Source organism: Microtus oregoni, unplaced genomic scaffold, assembly GCF_018167655.1.
Source record: "Microtus oregoni isolate MIOR12 unplaced genomic scaffold, Mior012 000020F_ref0000438, whole genome shotgun sequence".
Taxonomy (NCBI): domain Eukaryota; kingdom Metazoa; phylum Chordata; class Mammalia; order Rodentia; family Cricetidae; genus Microtus; species Microtus oregoni.
In genome coordinates, this window is record NW_024543079.1 from 2,995,564 (window position 1) to 3,014,179 (window position 18,616).

Here is an 18,616-nt window from a genome sequence, read left to right on the forward strand (position 1 = left end):
AGACCCCCACCAGGGGTGAATGCCCCCCTCCTCCCACCACAGCAGCAGAACCCCCCAGGGGTGAATGCCCCTCCTCCCACCACAGCAGACCACCCCCAGGGGTGAATGCCCCTCCTCCCACCACAGCAGCAGACCCCCCCAGGGGTGAATGCCCCTCCTCCCACCACAGCAGACCCCCCCAGGGGTGAATGCCCCTCTCTGGGACTAGGGCTCGGAGACCTTGCCTCTGATGCACAGGGACTCAGCCTTGGAGCAACAAACTGTGGGTGCACAATAGCCAGGTCAATAGTCACCCCTGTCAAAGGCCTTCTCTAAGCCGAGTCTGCCCAGAGCTCTCTGGGGCTGGAAATAGGAAAAGGCTTCCCCTGCCAGCCACTGAGCAAAGAGAATCTCCCAGCTCTTAAAGGGACAGACCCCCAACATCCGTTCCAGAGATGGGAGCAGGTGCCAGGAGGATTCAGCCTAAGGCCTGTGCCTATACTGCCCAACCTCAAGACCACTGTGTCCCTAGCCTGGACTAGCGATGTCACAGGTTCCACTCTGGGGCTACCATTGACGTGTCCCAGAGTTTTACCCCCTCAGCACTATTGACCTGGATGATGCTCTGTTCCTAGGGGCCATTGTGGAGTAATGGTCTTGGCTTCTGCCTCTCTGATGCCAGTCACACCTCTCTCATGGGCCATAGCAACCAGATGCTTCCGAAAAATTGCTAAGTGTCCCCTAGGGAAAGACCCCCTAGGAAGTAGCCTTGTACAAACAAGGACACTGCCAGCGCCCTAGGCCAAGGGTGGCAGAGCTGGGCACAGCTGCTCTTGGGGAGTGGTGACATATTTATCTTGGCTGTTTAATACATCTGTCATTAGGCAGGCAAAACGGGAAGGTTTGCATGCCATTTTGTAAAATGTGGCTGGAATTAAGTAGGCAGTGTGAGTTTTTCACAGAGGAGTACAGGTAACGGGAACACGCAGCGTTTGGCGTCAGGCTGAGAGAAACAGGCTTTGTTTGGGAGTCCTGATGTGCCGACAGCTGCAGAAAAGCCAAGTCACGGGAAGAGGGTGACACCCCGTCTGTGGCCCGTTGCTCAGGTTCACAGCGCAGCAAAGAGGGGGCAGGGTGAGCTCCCACTCCTCCCTTGGCCAGTGTGTGCCAATCCTCTGCCAGTCGCAGGCACTCAGCTTGTTGTGTCTTGATGCCACGCCCTGAGCTGCAGCAGGGTATGCAGAGAAGACTGAGGGTCAGTCCTCTTCCCCAGCACTTACAGATTATGGGCAGCAATGGGCACATCTGCACGTGCACGCACACACACACAGACACACACACACAAACACACTCAGACATAGAGACACGCATAAACATACACTTACACATACATACACACACCCACACACGACTGGAACGAGATGTCAGTATCCCCAAGGTACAGCAGTATGGTGCAGAGATCTGACAATGGAGATGCCCTTGTATCTAGGGAAAGCAGGGATGATGTCAGAGAAGGGAAGGGGGCCACACAGGCCTGTTTGCCTGTTTTCCATTTGCTGTTTTGCTTCAGGAGAGTGAGAGGTTGGTTGGTTTTATTTTATGTATTGATGTGTGTGTGTGTGTGTGTGTGTGTGAGAGAGAGAGAGAGAGAGAGAGAGAGAGAGAGAGAGAGAGAGAGAGGGTCTCATATAACCCAGGTTGACCTCAAATTCACTATGTGGCCAGGAATGACCTTGAACTCCTGCCCCTCCTGCCCCAGCTCCAGGATGCTGGGGTTCTGGGTGTGTTCACAATCGTGCTAGGCCAACACTCTGACAACGAAGTCCCCACCCTGACCTCCTCTCTGATCTTTTCTGGCCTCTCAACTACAGCTTAGTGGAGGCACCTGTGACCATTTAGTTCTCCCCCGCCCCCAAGCCGTTCTCTTCCTGGATCCCTGAGCACAGATTCCCCAGGGTGAGCTGACTGGGCCTGAATTTTCTGTCTACCACAAATCCAGTCAGCAACAGGCAAGAATATAAACCTGTGAGCCACCCCATCCTCAGGCAGAGGGACAGGTGGCCAATGAGAAGATGCAGGCAATTGTGACAGACAGGCTAAGGGTTTCAGTTTTGCATTGAGAAGTCTGGGAAATGTATTAAGTGGAAATTAATGTCTCTAGATTTATATTTTTATAGAAAGACTCCCGAAGTCATTCATTATATCTACTCGCAGATGGATTCATTGTTCATCAAGCCTCTTCTCTTGGGCAATCCCTCTTCTACTGTGTGTGTGTGTGTGTGTGTGTGTGTGTGTGTGTGTATGTGTAAGAGAGAGAGAGAGAGCTCATGTGCCACAGTGTGTGTGTGGAGGTCAGAGGACAGCTTCATGGAGTCTGTTCTCTCTTTCCACCCTTATGTGGGTGCCAGGAATCAAACTCAGGTCCCCAGATTTGTAGGGCCTTCGCCCACTTCCCTGTCAACAGCCCTTGAGCTCTCTTCCTGACCCAGGGACTGTATGGTAAAGCAGAGGACCGAGGCCCCAAAGTTCATATTCCCCTCCAATCCTTAGACACATCTAGGACATCTGTGCCCGTAGGAAAGTGAGCTGCAAGATCTTGGGTTTTCTGTTGTTATCAAATGATCCTTAGCATTCTTCTGACATTTATATTTCTTATTTTTAGTTATGTGTAGGTGTATCTGAGTCTGTGGGTATATGTACATGAGGGCATTGCTATCAGGTGTGTGTGTGTGTGTGTGTGTGTGTGTGCTCTTGCGCACGCGCCCGCGCACACGTGGTAGGTATATCTGCATGAGGGCATTGCTATCAGAGGCCATGGGCATCAGATCCCCTGGAACTAGAGTTACAGATGGTTAAGATAATGAGACTCAAACTCAGATCCTCTGGAAAATCAACAAGTACGCTAAACCACTGAGCTGTCCCGTCACCCACCCACCCCTGATCATGTGACTTTCAACATGCTCTCGTGCTGAGGAATCAGAGGGACCTGGGTCCAAATCCTGGCTCTGCCATATCCTATATTTTGTAATTTTATTCATTTATTTTATGTGTTTGGGTGTTTTGCGTACATGTATGTCTGTGCACATGCACATGTGTGCAGTACTCACAGAGCCCAGAAGAGGGCACTGGTTCCCCCTAAAAAAAGTTACAGTTAGAAACACTGGGAATGGAACCCCATCCTCTAGAAGAGCAGCCAGTGCTCTTAACCACTGAGCCATCTCCTCAGCCCCTCATGTGTCAAGTCTCACAGTTCAGCAGAGCTGGATGGGGTCTCATAAAGCCCAGGCTGGCCCTGAATTCCTGACCCTCACAAGTGCTGGGCTTACAAGAGCATGTCTCCACGTCTAGGTTCAGTGGAGTGAATAACACTTAATGGGCTGACGTTAGTGCAGTGAGATAGGACTGTGCTTGCTGGTATTACCCATCATCCCAGGGCTCGGGAGGCAGAGATGGGAATCCTGGAAGGGAGAAGCCCCAGGAACAAGGTAACAAGTGGGACCCTGTCAGCAAAAACAACAACAACGAGGTAAACCATAGAAAGTGCTTGGCTCCATACTCAGCCCTGGGCAACCAGCACTGCACCCCAGAACTATGCCCACAGTCGCCCTCGGCCCCCTGACATTCTTATAAATCGCACTGCATTGAGAGGCAGCCATGTTCGTTCCGTCTCATTTCTGTCCAGGCTGCTCCCTCCACAAAGCTGCATGGTTGCAACATGATGCACCAGCCACGAGATTTTACCTTGAAATTGTTTTCATTTTCTAGCCTCAGTTTTCACATCTATGTCATAAATGGGTCTGCAGAAATTGTCTTTTTAAAGTCGGTCAACCATGAAGTAACTGGCGAGATATGGAGACGCCCTCGGATGCTGCAGTGACCATGTGTGAAGGTCATGCTTTGCTGGGCACTGGCCGAGCCTCTCCTCTCCTCACTGGGAGTTGCTGGGTGCCGACTGAGCCCTCTCCTGTCCTCACAGGGAGTTGCTGGGAGCTGACTGAGCCCTCTCCTGTCCTCACAGGGAGTTGCTGGGAGCTGACTGAGCCCTCTCCTCTCCCCACAGGGAGTTGCTGGGTGCTAACTGAGCCCTCTCCTCTCCCCACAGGGAGTTGCTGGGTGCTAACTGAGCCCTCTCCTCTCCCCACAGGGAGTTGCTGGGTGCTGACCGAGCCCTCTCCTCTCCCCACAGGGAGTTGCTGGGTGCTGACCGAGCCCTCTCCTCTCCCCACAGGGAGTTGCTGGGTGCTGACTAAGCTCTCTCTTCTCCCTGCAGATCCTGGCCATCATCTCCATCATGTTCATCGTCCTCTCCACCATTGCCCTGTCTCTCAACACACTGCCCGAGCTACAGAGCCTGGACGAGTTTGGCCAGAGCACGGATAACCCACAGCTGGCACACGTGGAAGCGGTATGCATTGCGTGGTTCACCATGGAGTACTTGCTGAGGTTCCTGTCCTCGCCCAAGAAATGGAAGTTTTTTAAGGGCCCTCTCAATGCCATTGACTTATTGGCCATCCTGCCCTACTATGTCACCATCTTCCTCACGGAATCCAACAAGAGCGTGCTGCAGTTCCAGAATGTGCGCCGCGTGGTCCAGATCTTCCGCATCATGCGCATCCTTCGCATCCTGAAGCTGGCCCGCCACTCCACCGGCCTCCAGTCCCTGGGGTTCACACTGCGCAGGAGCTACAACGAGCTGGGCTTGCTCATCCTCTTTCTCGCCATGGGCATCATGATCTTCTCCAGCTTGGTCTTCTTTGCCGAGAAGGATGAGGATGACACCAAGTTCAAAAGCATCCCTGCCTCCTTCTGGTGGGCCACTATCACCATGACAACCGTTGGGTATGGAGACATCTACCCTAAGACTCTCCTGGGGAAAATCGTGGGCGGCCTCTGCTGCATCGCTGGGGTCCTGGTGATCGCCCTTCCCATTCCCATCATCGTCAATAACTTCTCGGAATTCTACAAGGAGCAGAAGCGGCAGGAGAAAGCCATCAAGCGGAGAGAGGCTCTGGAGAGAGCCAAGAGGAATGGCAGCATCGTGTCCATGAACATGAAGGATGCCTTCGCCCGGAGCATCGAGATGATGGACATCGTGGTGGAGAAAAACGGAGAGAGCATGGCTAAGAAGGACAAAGTGCAGGATAACCACCTGTCTCCCAACAAGTGGAAATGGACCAAGAGGGCACTATCTGAGACCAGCTCAAGCAAGTCCTTTGAAACCAAGGAGCAGGGGTCCCCTGAGAAGGCCAGATCGTCTTCTAGTCCTCAGCACCTGAATGTCCAGCAGTTGGAAGACATGTACAATAAGATGGCCAAGACGCAGTCCCAACCCATCCTCAATACCAAGGAGATGGCACCGCAGAGTATGCCGAAGGAAGAGCTGGAGATGGAAAGTATGCCCAGCCCCGTGGCCCCTCTGCCCACACGCACAGAAGGCGTCATCGACATGCGGAGCATGTCCAGCATCGACAGCTTCATCAGCTGTGCTACGGACTTCCCTGAAGCCACCAGATTCTCCCACAGTCCTCTGGCTTCCCTCCCCAGCAAGGCTGGGGGCAGCACAGCTCCAGAGGTAGGCTGGCGGGGGGCTCTGGGTGCCAGTGGTGGGAGAATCATCGAGGCCAACCCCACTCCTGAGGCCAGCCGCTCTGGCTTCTTCGTTGAGAGCCCCAGGAGTTCTATGAAGACCAACAACCCCATGAAGCTCCGAGCGCTCAAGGTCAACTTCATGGAGGGCGATCCCAGCCCGCTGCTGCCCTCTCTGGGGATGTACCACGATCCTCTTAGGAACAGAGGGGGTGCAGCAGCTGCCGTCGCAGGACTGGAGTGCGCCTCACTCTTAGACAAGCCTGTGCTGAGCCCAGAGTCCTCCATCTACACCACAGCAAGTGCCAGGACACCCCCTCTCTCCCCCGAGAAACACACAGCAATAGCATTCAACTTTGAGGCGGGCGTCCACCAGTACATAGACACAGACACAGACGATGAGGGGCAGCCGCTCTACAGCGTGGACTCCAGTCCTCCCAAGAGTATCCACGGGAGCACCAGCCCCAAGTTCAGCATCGGAACTAGAACAGAGAAGAATCATTTCGAAAGCTCCCCCTTGCCCACCTCCCCTAAGTTCCTAAGGCCGAACTGTGTCTACTCCTCAGAAGGGCTGACTGGGAAAGGCCCCGGAGCTCAAGAGAAGTGCAAGCTGGAGAACCACACCTCCCCCGATGTACACATGCTGCCTGGGGGAGGAGCACACGGGAGCACTCGGGATCAGAGCCTCTGAGCTGCCCACCACAGAAGGGAGTTTGCAGGAGAAATCAAGGAGGGGGGATGCTTGGCTTGCTGCCGCTGAGTTCTACATGACCTCGGAGACACAAGGCCCCCCGCAGAGCTCCAACAACAGGAGAGACCCTGAGAGCCATGACAGGTCTATGGGACATATAACCAGCCGAGTCACGGGGACCATACCTCCTAACAGCACCTTCCAGAGATGAAATGAGCAGAGATCACAGCCACTAAGACCTAGCCTAGGCCACCCACTTCCTAGTTCCCTCTTGAGGCTCTCCCAACCTCTGAGTGTGCCATCTCCATCTCTGGTGGCTTCAGCTGGATGAGGACATTGGAGCAAGGCGCTGCTAGCAATAGAGTGGGTTGACCAAGTAGTACTGGTGTTGCCTAGCCACCTCCAAGAACACCTGCCCTCCGTGGCAAGACCGCGCTGTTAGAAGAGTACAGGGGACACTTTGATCGTGAGGAATCCTCCGCTCTATCGGCCATGGTCCCAGCGCATGACCCGTAACCAGGCAGGCGGCTTGAATGAGTCAGTATTCTGTGGCACCCAGGGCTTTATTCTAGGACGCTGTCAGGGTGAGCTGACAATTCGGACTCCATTCTTTCTGCCCACCTGGCAACCGAGGAAGGGTTCAGACGGTTGGCATGCAGCCAGGGGGATAAACCAGACCACCACTTTTAGGGCTGTCACAGGAATGAGCGTTCCAGACAGCACTAGCCTGAACTCAAAAGATAGGTGAGCGTCAAATATGCAAACAAGATAGATTGTTCAAAGAGACTGTGTGGCTGAAGAACGGCATTAAAAAATAATAAATTTCATTTTCTACATGAAAAAAAAAAGAAAAGAAAAAGAAAAAAACCAGAGCCCTCCCTGAACTGCCCTGTGCAGGCTTTTGACGACTTTTCGTTGTGGCGGGGAACATAGGGATATACCTACCATGAGAGAAGTTCTTTTTTTGTTTTGTTTTGTTTTTGTTCTTTTGTTTGTTTCCTGTGGTATTCAAACTAAAAAATAATAATAAGTTAATAAAAGCACTTTATGTTTTTCTAATAGGTTCTACCAGGGACAGTGTCAAGATCTTGCACTTTAAAACAAGCACTATTTCCCATGGGCCACATGGTGGCCCTGCACTTGGGGTGTTACTTGTGCCCCTTTCTGGCCACACTGGGTCTCACTGTCACCGCATTAGAGTCCGGGGCTCCTCCATGGCCCCTCAGGATCACCCCTCATCCCTCATGGGTCAGAAGGGGTCCTCAGCCCTCGGGGCAGGGCTCTCTTAAAATCCCATGTGAAAGAGACACACATGTCTCAGAAGGGCGCAGCAACTGGGGGTTGGGTATTGTACTGTTCTTTCTTGTCAACCAGCCATTGTGTGTTCTGTGTCCCTGTCTGTCCTGGAAGCCTGACGCTCCTTCCCGCAGTCATCTAGGCAGACGGCACAGCCAAAAGCAATAAGTACCCGTGTGTATCCCTAGAGGTTCTGATGTACTTCCTGGTGTCAGTCTTCCTGTCCTCGCGTGTTGACCTGGCGTTGTCCTGCCTACTTGTAACCCAGTGGCACAGTGTTGTTGGCCCTTCCTCAGTGACACCAGTCCGCACGATGCTGTAGCTATGGCTTGTCTATCAGTAAAGATGGTGTTATCGGTCAGCCTGTCGGTAGTACACGGAGCAATGTGGTTTTCTTACTATAGTGGTAGTGGGTAATGTCCCAGAGGCTGTAGTGTCCTCCTTTCAGTCCTCAGAACAGTGACAGGCGTGTGTCTTCCGGATGGAGCAATGACATGGTATTGATCACCTGTCCCCAGTATGATTTATGGCTGGTCTGCCCAACAGTTTAATGGCATGATCCACCCATCAGCACACTTACATCCCAATGTTCTGCCTCCCATTCCCATGGCTGAGGTCAGGCCACCTGTCACAGGTAGACCGCTCAAGGGTTATTACATCAACCTTAAACAAAGTGTCTTCTCCAGTTTGTGACAGTTCTCAGCATCTCCGGGGACCAGAGTGCTCTCCCTCCGGAGGGTGCATTTGCTGTGGTTGGAGAAGACTGAGACTTCAGCTGTCTCACGGGCCTCCAGAGCTTTCTCAAAGCAGAAGCGAAGGGGTAGACAGTGAAGGTCACCCTGTCCAGCAGTGCCCTGGAGACGAGCTCGGCCTGGTGCTGGGGGCCTGTTGCTGTGACCACGGGTCGGGTCCGTTCTGCTCACCATCGCTCATGTCTCTTTGTTTTTCCGTCACCCTAGATGTCACCCAGCAGCACAGATGTGAAAATTCAGGGAAAACAAAACAAATGCTTTTTGATAAAAAGTAAATCGTTGTGATTTCCGATTCAGATATTTTTAGAGCTATCTGTAAAAACTCCTACTGATGATAGAGTCTATTTTACATATCAGGAAGTAAACATGTCTTAACATAGCCATATATAGCCAGAAGGAAGTTACCGCCCCCTTCTTCAAATCAAGGCATTTCATTGGTGGGTTAAGCCGAAGGCAGGTGTACAGAAGAGAAATGACTTCTTTCTTTTTAAGAAACACTTGGTGCGACTTCTCCTTGTAACCAAAGGCCCCTTCTGCCTGGTGTCGTGCAGAACCTGGCTGTCCCTTCCTCCTGCGTTTTGTCTGACCTTAAAGTAGCATTTTACAGAGTCAATGAAGGACGAATTCAGAGTACCCCTTCCCAGCTGAATAAACAGAGTCCGACTGAGTTCCTATAGAAATTCAACTCAGAGTAAACTATGCGTAAATGTTTTCAGCTTTGTTTTGGATTTTGCTGGTTTGTTTTGTTGTTGTTGTTGTTTCTGTTCTTCCCCACTCACGTATGTGTGCCGTGGGAATACAGCTTTTCCTCCACGTGTGACTCAAGTTAGTACTGTAAATTTTCCTACCAGCCCTCTGCCTGCTAAAAAGGAACCGAGTTTCATTCCACACACACCCAACATGGGTACCTGCGTTTACATGCACTGGGGAAGCTGGAGAAGGGTCACCAAGATGATGTTGAATCTGACAGATGGTTCTCAGTCATGAAAAGGGAAGCCAGGGTGTGGAGGCAGAAGCCCCTGAACTTGTTGATCCATTTCCACCTGTCCTGAGCCAACCAGAGCAAAAGGAAGTGAGGTGCCCTGAATAACATCAAGGGCTGGAGGTGGAGATTCACTTATGGTCCGGTTGTGAAGCCAACAGGACTGTCAAGAACCCAGAGGAACTCGAGTTCCGGGATCCATCCCATCATCAGAAAGGGCATCGGGCATCTGTGCGCACCCAGAGGGGAGGACAGATCAGTGCTCTCACCCTTCCATCATTGATGGCCCCAAAACAACAGGTCTTGGGCCGCGGATTTCTCTCTGGGATTCCATCTTAAGCACATTGAGAGGAGAAAGAGAGAAAGGAGAGAACGGTGGTCATCGAGGAGAGAGGAAATGGAAGCCATCCTTGAGCCACTCTGCTCGCTCCCAACAGTTGAGCCTCGCCTTCTGGTCCACCTCCTCTGTGTTCCATAGCTGCAGCCTCATCTCGGTCCCTTCTCCTGAGAAGATCCACGTTTTTAAGAAGGAAGAAAAAAAACCACACAAGACACAACAGCATCCTCGTCTATACAACTGTAATGTACTGTCGACTTTTGTAATTATTATGCGTTTGTCTGACTCTGGTCATGGCTGGAATGTATCTAGTCCATGAGCAAGAGCATATTTAAAATTCATCCCAGACAAGGGTCCCTAAAGCCAGGTTCCTCTATATAGCTAGATAGACACATAGATATAGATACAGAAATATCTCTTCCTTATTTCTCTGCCAACTTTTCTCAAGGAAAGAAACCACAGGTTGCGCTGAATCAAAGATTGCACAGGCAAGCTTCTAGAACATGCTTCTTTGGAGATGTGCTTTGTGCGTGTGTAGCTGAGAAGTTGGCAGAAGAACAAGGGGGACTCCCAGGTCGCCAGAAGGACATTGGAACACTCCAGCCCCAGGCATTTCCTAACCTATTACTGTTTCTATGACAACACTCAAATGCTTTCATGTCACCAGGTCAGGGCCACCCAAACCAGCCCTGGGCACACCTGGAAATAAGAGTTACCTCTGCATTTTCTGTTGCCATTGTTTCTGGCTCTAGAAGCATCTATATCCTAGGACGTCCACACATCTCAGAGTAGTCTATTTTTTTGTTCAGATAAAATATATATATAATATGTATTTTTAGTATATTTATAATAGGACAATTTAGTCTAATTTCTTTTGTAACAGTAATATTTGGGGGTTTTATCATTGCTCATTTGCATAGCTGGTCCTTTCTGCTCCCCATTATTCCTTCCCACTGTCCGTTGGGCTGTTTTTTTCTTTTCTTCTGTTGGATTCTGGTTGTCTGGAGGTGAGGAAAGACTGAGGTTTGACATCCTAGAAGACTGAGTTCCTGGCCCCGGGGGGTGGGGAGGATCTGTGTTTTTCCTCATCAGATCTGTATCCCCCTGAGTTCCTGACCCCCTCAGTGGGGGGGGGGGGGCATTGTGTCTTTCTTCATTAGGTCTGTGTCCCCCTGGCTGTCACTCTTAAGAATCCAGGTGTTCAGGAGCAAGCCAGGTGAAGCAGAGGTGTAGTTGGGACCTGGGTTGCCAGGACCTCAGGCCTTACCCTCCCAGGATCTTAAAGGACCGAGCTTTCTGGTTCCCCAAAATGCTGGAACCAAGACCCTCCTGCAAACAAACTTGCTTCCGAGCATCACTGAGCTCTGGAACACTCCTGATCCTCTTGGCCAGGCTGCCCCCATCTCCACCATCCTGCTTCCCAGGGCCACCAGCTGGATCCAGGGACCAGAGCTGTGCAGGCTCTGGCAAACCTCAGAGAATGAATGTGCTGCATCTCTGATCCATTTCTCACAGTCTCACCAAAAACCAGTGACCAGACAGCCTTCTAGCCAAAAACTGAGGCGTGACAGCCCAAAGCTGCGATCGTCCGGCCCAGCCCTTCCCAGCAGAGCCAAGTGTGAGTATTTTTCCAGCTTCCGTTTTTCCAAGCCTCTAGTCCTTGGTCAGTTCTGAACATTCATGTGTGAGGCGATTTTGAGCCTGGGGGCAGGTGATGGGCAGACACCACGTGGAATCAAGGGGTTCTTCCACCAGTCACCTACTTGGGACAGCAAAGAAAGCCAACCAGACTGCCTCCCGTGCTCAACAGGTCACCTGCCTGCCTCTGCTTCACCAGCATCAGAGATTTGGATCGAGCCAGGACCTTCTCCATCTCTAACAGTGATGATGTCCCCAACTGAAAGAACCCCAAGAGGATGCTAACCCAAACACAATTCATTATCCTGGTGGTTGGATTTTCTTTTCTTCCCTTTGGTTTTGTTCTGTTTTGTGGTGTTTGGAATCTAACTAGGGCCTTGGCTGTGTCGGACAAGCGCCTGACCCCTGAGCTATATCCAGTTCCTGAATGTATTATTTTGGAATGTGATTCTAATCAGTTTCCCCAACCCTAAAATTCCTGGTAGTCTGGTTTGTTCCAGAGCCAAATAAAACAGACAAGATTTTGTTTTTGTGTGTGTGTGAGTGTGTGTGTGTGTGTAACTTTTGCATAAGAACAAAATTAAAAAGTACTGTCCTGTTATTTCCCAGGTTTCCTACCCAGATAAGTAAGCACTGGCTGTCTTCCCAAGAAAGAGGGGGTATGCTCTGATCCTCTTTCCTTGCCGTAGAATTTCTCTAGAAATTTCCAAACGGCAATTTGAATGGAATTTGGAAGGGGCTGTTAGTCAAGTGAGCTCTCCTCTCCACGTCTAGCCCTACCTCTGTCCCCCTCAGCCAAGGTCCTGAAGAAATCTAAAAGCTAGCAGGAGAACATGGGCAGGGAGTTGGCCCAAGAGAGTAGCCATTTAACGTGAGTTGGTCAATTTCCACTTAAAGCCAGTGAGCCCTTTCTCATAAGTCAGCTGATCTGCTCATAGAATGCAATGCATGCTGGGTAAGGAGCTCCTGACTACCCACTGTATTGCAGGTGTTCACAGGGAGTCTAGATAATACACAAATGGGCCCTGGCATAATCGCAAAACTGGACTGGAAATTCAAAGCAATTCTTTCTTGGTGTGTGTGTGTGTGTGTGTGTGTGTGTGTGTGTGTGTGCGCGCGCGCGTGCACGCATGTGCGCGCGCATGCTGCTGTCCATGGCCTTATGTGCATATGTCGGTATCCGCATAGGTGTCTTGAACATTCAGGGCCCAGGTTCAGGCCACATAGACAAGGTCTTGGAGCACAGCTAGTGGGACCTAAGGTTATAGGATCGGGGCCATCCCAGGAGGCACCAAAACAAGAAGGTTGCAGCAGGGGACTCAACTCACAAGCCTGACCCTGTCAGTCATTCACCTGGCCCTTTCCCTGGCCAGCAAAGGGTCAATCCACAAAGTCCTACCTGTGATTGGTCACCGCATGGTGCTTCAGCCCCCTCCCCTAGATCCTGTGCCCACCAAAAAGACGCAGTGATCACCCCACAAGCCAGCCACCCACTGCCCAGGCAATTCCAAAAGACGCCATTCCAAAAAGGGCTTTTTGTTTCCCTGTTAAATAAAATATTGAACCTAATCAAGATTTTCAAAGATCTCTACCCGCAAAACAAATTCAGAAAAATAAAAAAGATTGAGGTAGCCGTAATTTCCGCTTTCAAGAAACAAAGCTCCAGCTGCTTCCAAGAAGAGAGGCTGCTCCCCACATCCATCCCCAAAGGACCTGCCTCCTGCCATTCACCTTCACTCAACACAGAGCTGGTGAGCTCTTCCTCGCTGGGCATGATGGGTATGGAGGAGGTGGCATGTGAACTTCCTAGTGAATCCAAGCCCAGGTGGTCTCAGTGGTTTTGAAAGGCAAGATAGACCAGTAGGCCAAGGTTGGCTGAATCACTTTCTTCTAAAACTGAATTAAACAGAAACCAGTTTCCAAAATCTCAGCCCACAGAGGTGTTGCCCAAGACACTCAGCTGCAGTTACAGTGCAATTGGGGGGAAAGTAAGGAACCCCTATTCTGTCCCACTTACATGTGCTCCAAGCCACACACACAGAGCTCACGTACTTCCTGCCTCCCTAGGCAAAGCTCTGGGTAGACAGGGTTGCACATAAGGGACCCTAAGGGTCCAGCTCAACTGTGCAGCTCCCAGCCTCTGGGCTTCCCCGGAGTTTGAGACTTCTGAGACCAGCGACATCCATGAGCCAGATTTAACTGTAGGGAGTACAGGGGAGCTATCCTCTTTCTCTCTAGGTCTGTTCGGTTTGGGTCTAAGCTAAAGGTCAGGGAGCCCCCCTTTTCTGCACCAGAAGCTTGTGGCACACGATGATCATTCGGCTTCTGTTTTGGGGAACATGGATGTGGGAGTGGGAAGTGGATGGGGGCGTAGTAAAAAGGAGCCTCACCTGGCTCGGGGATTGCTAACTGGGAAGAAAAGAGTGGGACTTCCTTTCTCTCTGCACTGCCCCTGCTGATCCCATGTCTTCTATGACTGTGTCTGGAGTCACAGCAAAGCACACATTTGAGGTTGGTAGCCTTGAACTGATGGGGGCCATGGTCTACTCAGAGCCTCTTGCCCTGAGACTGGCCAGCACCTGCTGCCTTCCTGCTTGCTCTACTTCAGTTCACAGGGAGGTCCCACAGAGACCACGGTAGATATCCAGTAGTTCAAGCCAAGGGTCCAAGGTAGGAAGCAGCCTGGGACTTAGCAAGGGCAGGAAGATGGGAGCCAGTGTCTGTAACCAGATCTCATTTCCTGAGTTGTAAGAACCAATGGTCTCTCCTTTTAACTGAGCCCCAAAGGCTCGCTTACATTGACAAGCATGCCAATCCCATCAGCTCAGACCCTCTGCCCCTCCCAGGACCCTATAGCGTAAGGCTGGGGTTCTTCTGCCAGCAAAGCCATTCTGATTGCCCCACTCTCCAAGGGGGCCAAGCCAATCATATTAGCCATAATCCACCAGGGTCCTCAGCCACTTTTCTTCCGGTTGTGTTCATGGGTCCTGTTGAACCTTCACCAGTGGAAGGCTCTAGTCCTTCCTGTACATGTGACAATGTACATTGGTGTGCATGTGCCCATACATGCACATGAGTGTGCACACAATAAAACCAACCAAACCCCAGTGTTGTCTTCTGCATGTGGTGAAATGGACTTGTGACCCTTGTGTGACCTCCGGCTGCTGTCCTGTCTTGTAAAAAAAAACGTTCACATGTTTAAGAATTTCCAAGCAAATGGTCCCTTAATGAAGTCTGCAGCGTTCAATAAAAGATCCGGAGAAAACAAGCCTGGTGGTGTTTGGCTTATTTGTGGGAGAGGGAGGAGGTTCCGGTGTAAGAAAGACTGAGGGTCTGAGGACCTGGAAGGTTCGTGCTGGGAGCTTCACTTTCCCTGGAAGAAAGAGCACGAAAATGCAACTGATTTATCATCCCCAGTACACAAGCTCTTGGACTGTACCCGTGAATCAAAACCTAGAGCCACGTGGCTCTCATGTCTGCTCTACCTAGGCACCTTTTTCCCATAAAAATGCTTTCCCGTAGACCAGGCAAGGTGGCGCCTGTCGCCCAGCACTCCTGGGAGTGGAAGCCGGAGTTTCAGAGCTCCAGGCAACTGCGCTCCGGGAGACAGACCCAAAACAAAACAAAAGCCAAAGATGGTAGCGGCCGTTAACCCCCAGGGCCAAGAAGGTGGCAGATGTGCAAAGCCACCTGGATTCCAGGAATAAGGGACACGGTGGGCGTGGCCAGCTGGAGGACACAGCCACCACGCTGTCCAGCTGGTTCTTATCTCCTAGGGATGTAGGATAGCCCTGCCACATCTTACAAGAACCAGAAATAGGGAGCTGGCAAAAAGGCTCAGAGAGTAAAAGTACTTGCTGCCAAGCCTGGGGGCCGGAATTTGACCACTAGGCTCACATGGTGGAAGGAGAGTTGTGTTCTGATTTCTCTCCACAGGCATGCTGTAGCATGACCCCCTCTCTCTCACATACATACAAATAGATAAGTAAATAATAATGATGAAAAGGAATCAGAAAGCTGTGTATTTTACAAGAGATGTCAGCTTTTAAGTGTTGATGATGAATTCTAGTTCCTTTACATGTACTGGCCAGTAGAGGTACGTGTGCAGGCCAACCACACCACTGGCTGGCCACAGCCACAAGCTAACCACAGGCTGACCACAGCCACAGCCACAGAGAGACACAGGCTGACTACAGCCACAAACTAACCACAGGCTGACCACAGCCACAGGCCAGTCACAGCCAGAGGCTGACCACAGCCACAGACAGCCACAGACTGACCACAGTCTTTGTCCAGACACAGCTTATAGGTTGAACAGAACTATGGACCAGAAACAGCCACTGGTATTGGGCTCTCTGCCGTGAGTACCAAGATGGAGACTATCCATTTGTTTCCAGCCGCGATGAACCAGATTACCCCAGTGCCTAGCAACTTGGAGCACTTGCTTTCCTGTGGGTTTATGGTCCCAAAAGGCAGGAGCAGATGTACGGGGTGACAAAGGTCACAGTGCCTCGACTGCAGACATCTTCTCCCCTGGGACTGGAAGCTGAGCTCAGAAGCTCTCCTCCTAGCTGGCGATGTGGTTCCATCCGTAGAGTGCTGGCCTCACATGCAGATTCTAGCCCCAGCATTCCACAGACTAGGTATGATGGCTCACACTGCATCCCAGCATCCTGGGATGCCAAGAGCACCCTCCCGCAGTTACATCTCCAGCTGAGGATTTGGTGGGGGCGAGGTGCAGAATGGGAGGGAAGGCAAAATTACCTCCAGTTGAGGCCCACTAGAAAAGGATCAAACATCAAAGTCAAAATCTCCCTCCTGCCTCAGGCCTCCATTTCCAATGCAATCCTTGTCTACAGCTCTAGTTTTTCGTGGAGAGGGTCATGACACATACATGTGCTTGCGCACACACAAACATATGGGGGTGGCCAGCCCTCTCTGCCCCTCACATTCTCACTGGGTGCATCGTGGGCCTCATCCCATAAGAGACTCACGAGTCCTCCCACGAGGCTATGTAATGGCTGGTCTCCTACAGCCAGGCATTGTAGTTGCCCTGACTTCCCCTGTAACAAGCCATGCTGAAGTAAATGGCTGGTGGGTGCTTCCTCTGGGCTCAGCTTTCCACAGAGCTGGGATCTGCCTTCCACTCCAACACCACCTCCCCAGCCACACTCCTCGTGGCTTGATGATTTCAGCGCCCCCAGCCAGGCTCCTCAGTTCTGCCCTGCATCTCTTCCAGGCTCTCCTTAGCACAGTGGCCAGAGGGTTTCCTGTCAAGCTGTCAATCTGGACATGTCACCGTATCCTCAGAAAGCTCCCAAGGCCCCCAATCACATGTGGCACAAAGCCCAAGTCCTTGGTAAGTCCTGCCAGGCCTTCATCTCCTGCCTCTGCACTCACCAAGAGCCTCCTGTCATCTCCTTCCTGCTTCTCAGACATGCCCACCTCACTCACCAAATGCTGCCACCCTGTTCCCCCTCAGAGGGCACTTCTGCCCTCTGTATCTCCTGTCTTCTCCCTCCTTCACTGCCAAACACACTAGCCCTCTGTCAGTTTTCTGGTCCATGAAGTACGTGTCTACCTCAGGGCCTTTGCTCTGGCTGTCCCTTCTGCATGGGAGAATGTTTCCAGGCGAGCCATGTGAATCTCAGAGTCTGAGGACCTGGAGGGGCCATGCTGGTAGCTTCACTTTGCTTGGAAGAGGAAGGGCCTGAAAATGTGACTGGCTTATCGCCCTGGCTTCTTTCGGGTGTCAACTTGTCAATAACCCTTTGATCTGACAACACATGCATACACATACATGCACACACACACACGTGCACACACACACACTGTGCCTTCTCAGTATAGCATCCATCAGCTCCCAACACGTTCAGTTTTTTTCCAAGGATTTATTTTATTTTCTAATTGCATGTATATGTGTGTATCTGTGCGTGGGTATGGGCACATAGATCAGATCCCCTGGAGCGACGTTTGCAGACATTTGTGGACTACCCTATAATGCATGTGGAGTCTGGGAATCAATCAGGTCCTTGTCGAGAGCAGTATTCGCTGTTAAGCTCAGTCCCTAACTGCTCCTTCTTAGGAGTAAAGTCCAGTATAGCATAAGGAATAAAACAGACAGACTAGAGAGTGGCATTGAAGCCAGCATTACGGCACTCAGAATTAGGAAGTGAGACTTATGAAATTCTCATTGATGTGTGTGCGTTGTGTGCATGTGTGTGTGTGTGTGTGTGTGTGTGAGAGAGAGAGAGAGAGAGAGAGAGAGAGAGAGAGAGAGAAAGAGAGAGAGAGAGAATGGATGGAAACCATCCCTCTTCCTGCAAATCAAGGTTAAAAGAAATGTAGTCTGGCGGCACACACCTTCCATCCCAGCACTTGGGAAGCAGAGGCAGGAGGATCTCTGAGTTTGAGGCCAGCCTGGTCTACAGAGAGAGTTCCAGGACAGCCAGAGTTACACGGAGAAACCCTGCCTCAAAAACAGAACAAAGCAAAATCTAAGAAATGACAGCGTAGGGGCAAAGGGCCCAATTTAGTCCTAGCCAGCCCACAGATATCTGGAAGCAGCTTGTCCCTCTCTGAGACCCCACCAGGGTCTGACCCCTGTCCCTCCTCCTGCATTTTCCCAAGAACACACTTAAGTCCTCCATAATAAAGGTCCCATTGTCATGACTGCCTAGCCTCCCTACTCAGTCCAGGAGTGGGAACGCCCATGCCCACGGCATGAGCTCAGGGCCAGTTTAGAGACAGGGTTCTCCTGTCAGCTGCTGGCCTCCAGCAGCTATGTGCAGAGCATTTGTGCAGAGTCAGCTTGCTGAGCCTGGAGTTGCCTGGGGCTGATTAAAATTGTCCTCCTGTCCCCGCGCCCCTGCCGCCACGGAACACCAGAGGAAGCAGGGCCTGGCAGGCTTGCCTATGCTTTCTGTGCACACCTGCATGCCGTTCTCTCATTCAGATCCAGCTGCTGACAGGCTGGGAGAGGAACCCCGGAATGGCAAAAGGCTCCCAAGACTGGTGAGGTAAAGGAACAAATCCCGTTGTCTGACTCTCGGGCAATGACCCCTGTGCCGGGCAGCCAGAGGCTGTTGAATGGGAGCGGTGGGCTATGGAAAGATTCCCAGCCTCAGTTCAACCCTGTGATTCAAGATAACTGGAGAGATGGGTGAAGGAGAGGGTGGGGGTAGAAGATAGGAGGGGCCGGGGAACGGGTGATGCCACCTCTTGACAAGGTGAACTGCCTACCGCTCTGTCCTCACAGTGAGCAGCAACGGCTGGAACGAGGCCAGGCGAGGAGTCCCTTCATCCTGACTGCAGCCTCCAGCCAGAGGCAGCTGCTCCCCTGCCAGCGCGAGTCC

The 18,616-nt window shown here is 51.5% G+C and overlaps 1 protein-coding gene across 2 annotated transcripts in view; it reads left to right on the forward strand.

Moving 5' to 3' along the window:
- The window catches only part of Kcnb1 (potassium voltage-gated channel subfamily B member 1), an 88,234-nt gene extending 73,705 nt beyond the window's left edge, over positions 1-14,529 (forward strand). For both annotated transcript variants that reach the window (XM_041670929.1, XM_041670930.1), the window contains exon 3: positions 4,250-14,529. In XM_041670929.1, the coding sequence (XP_041526863.1) occupies positions 4,250-6,256 (2,007 nt within the window). In that variant the 3' untranslated portion in view covers positions 6,257-14,529. The remainder of the gene's footprint in view (positions 1-4,249) is intronic.
- Positions 14,530-18,616: the final 4,087 nt, after the last annotated feature.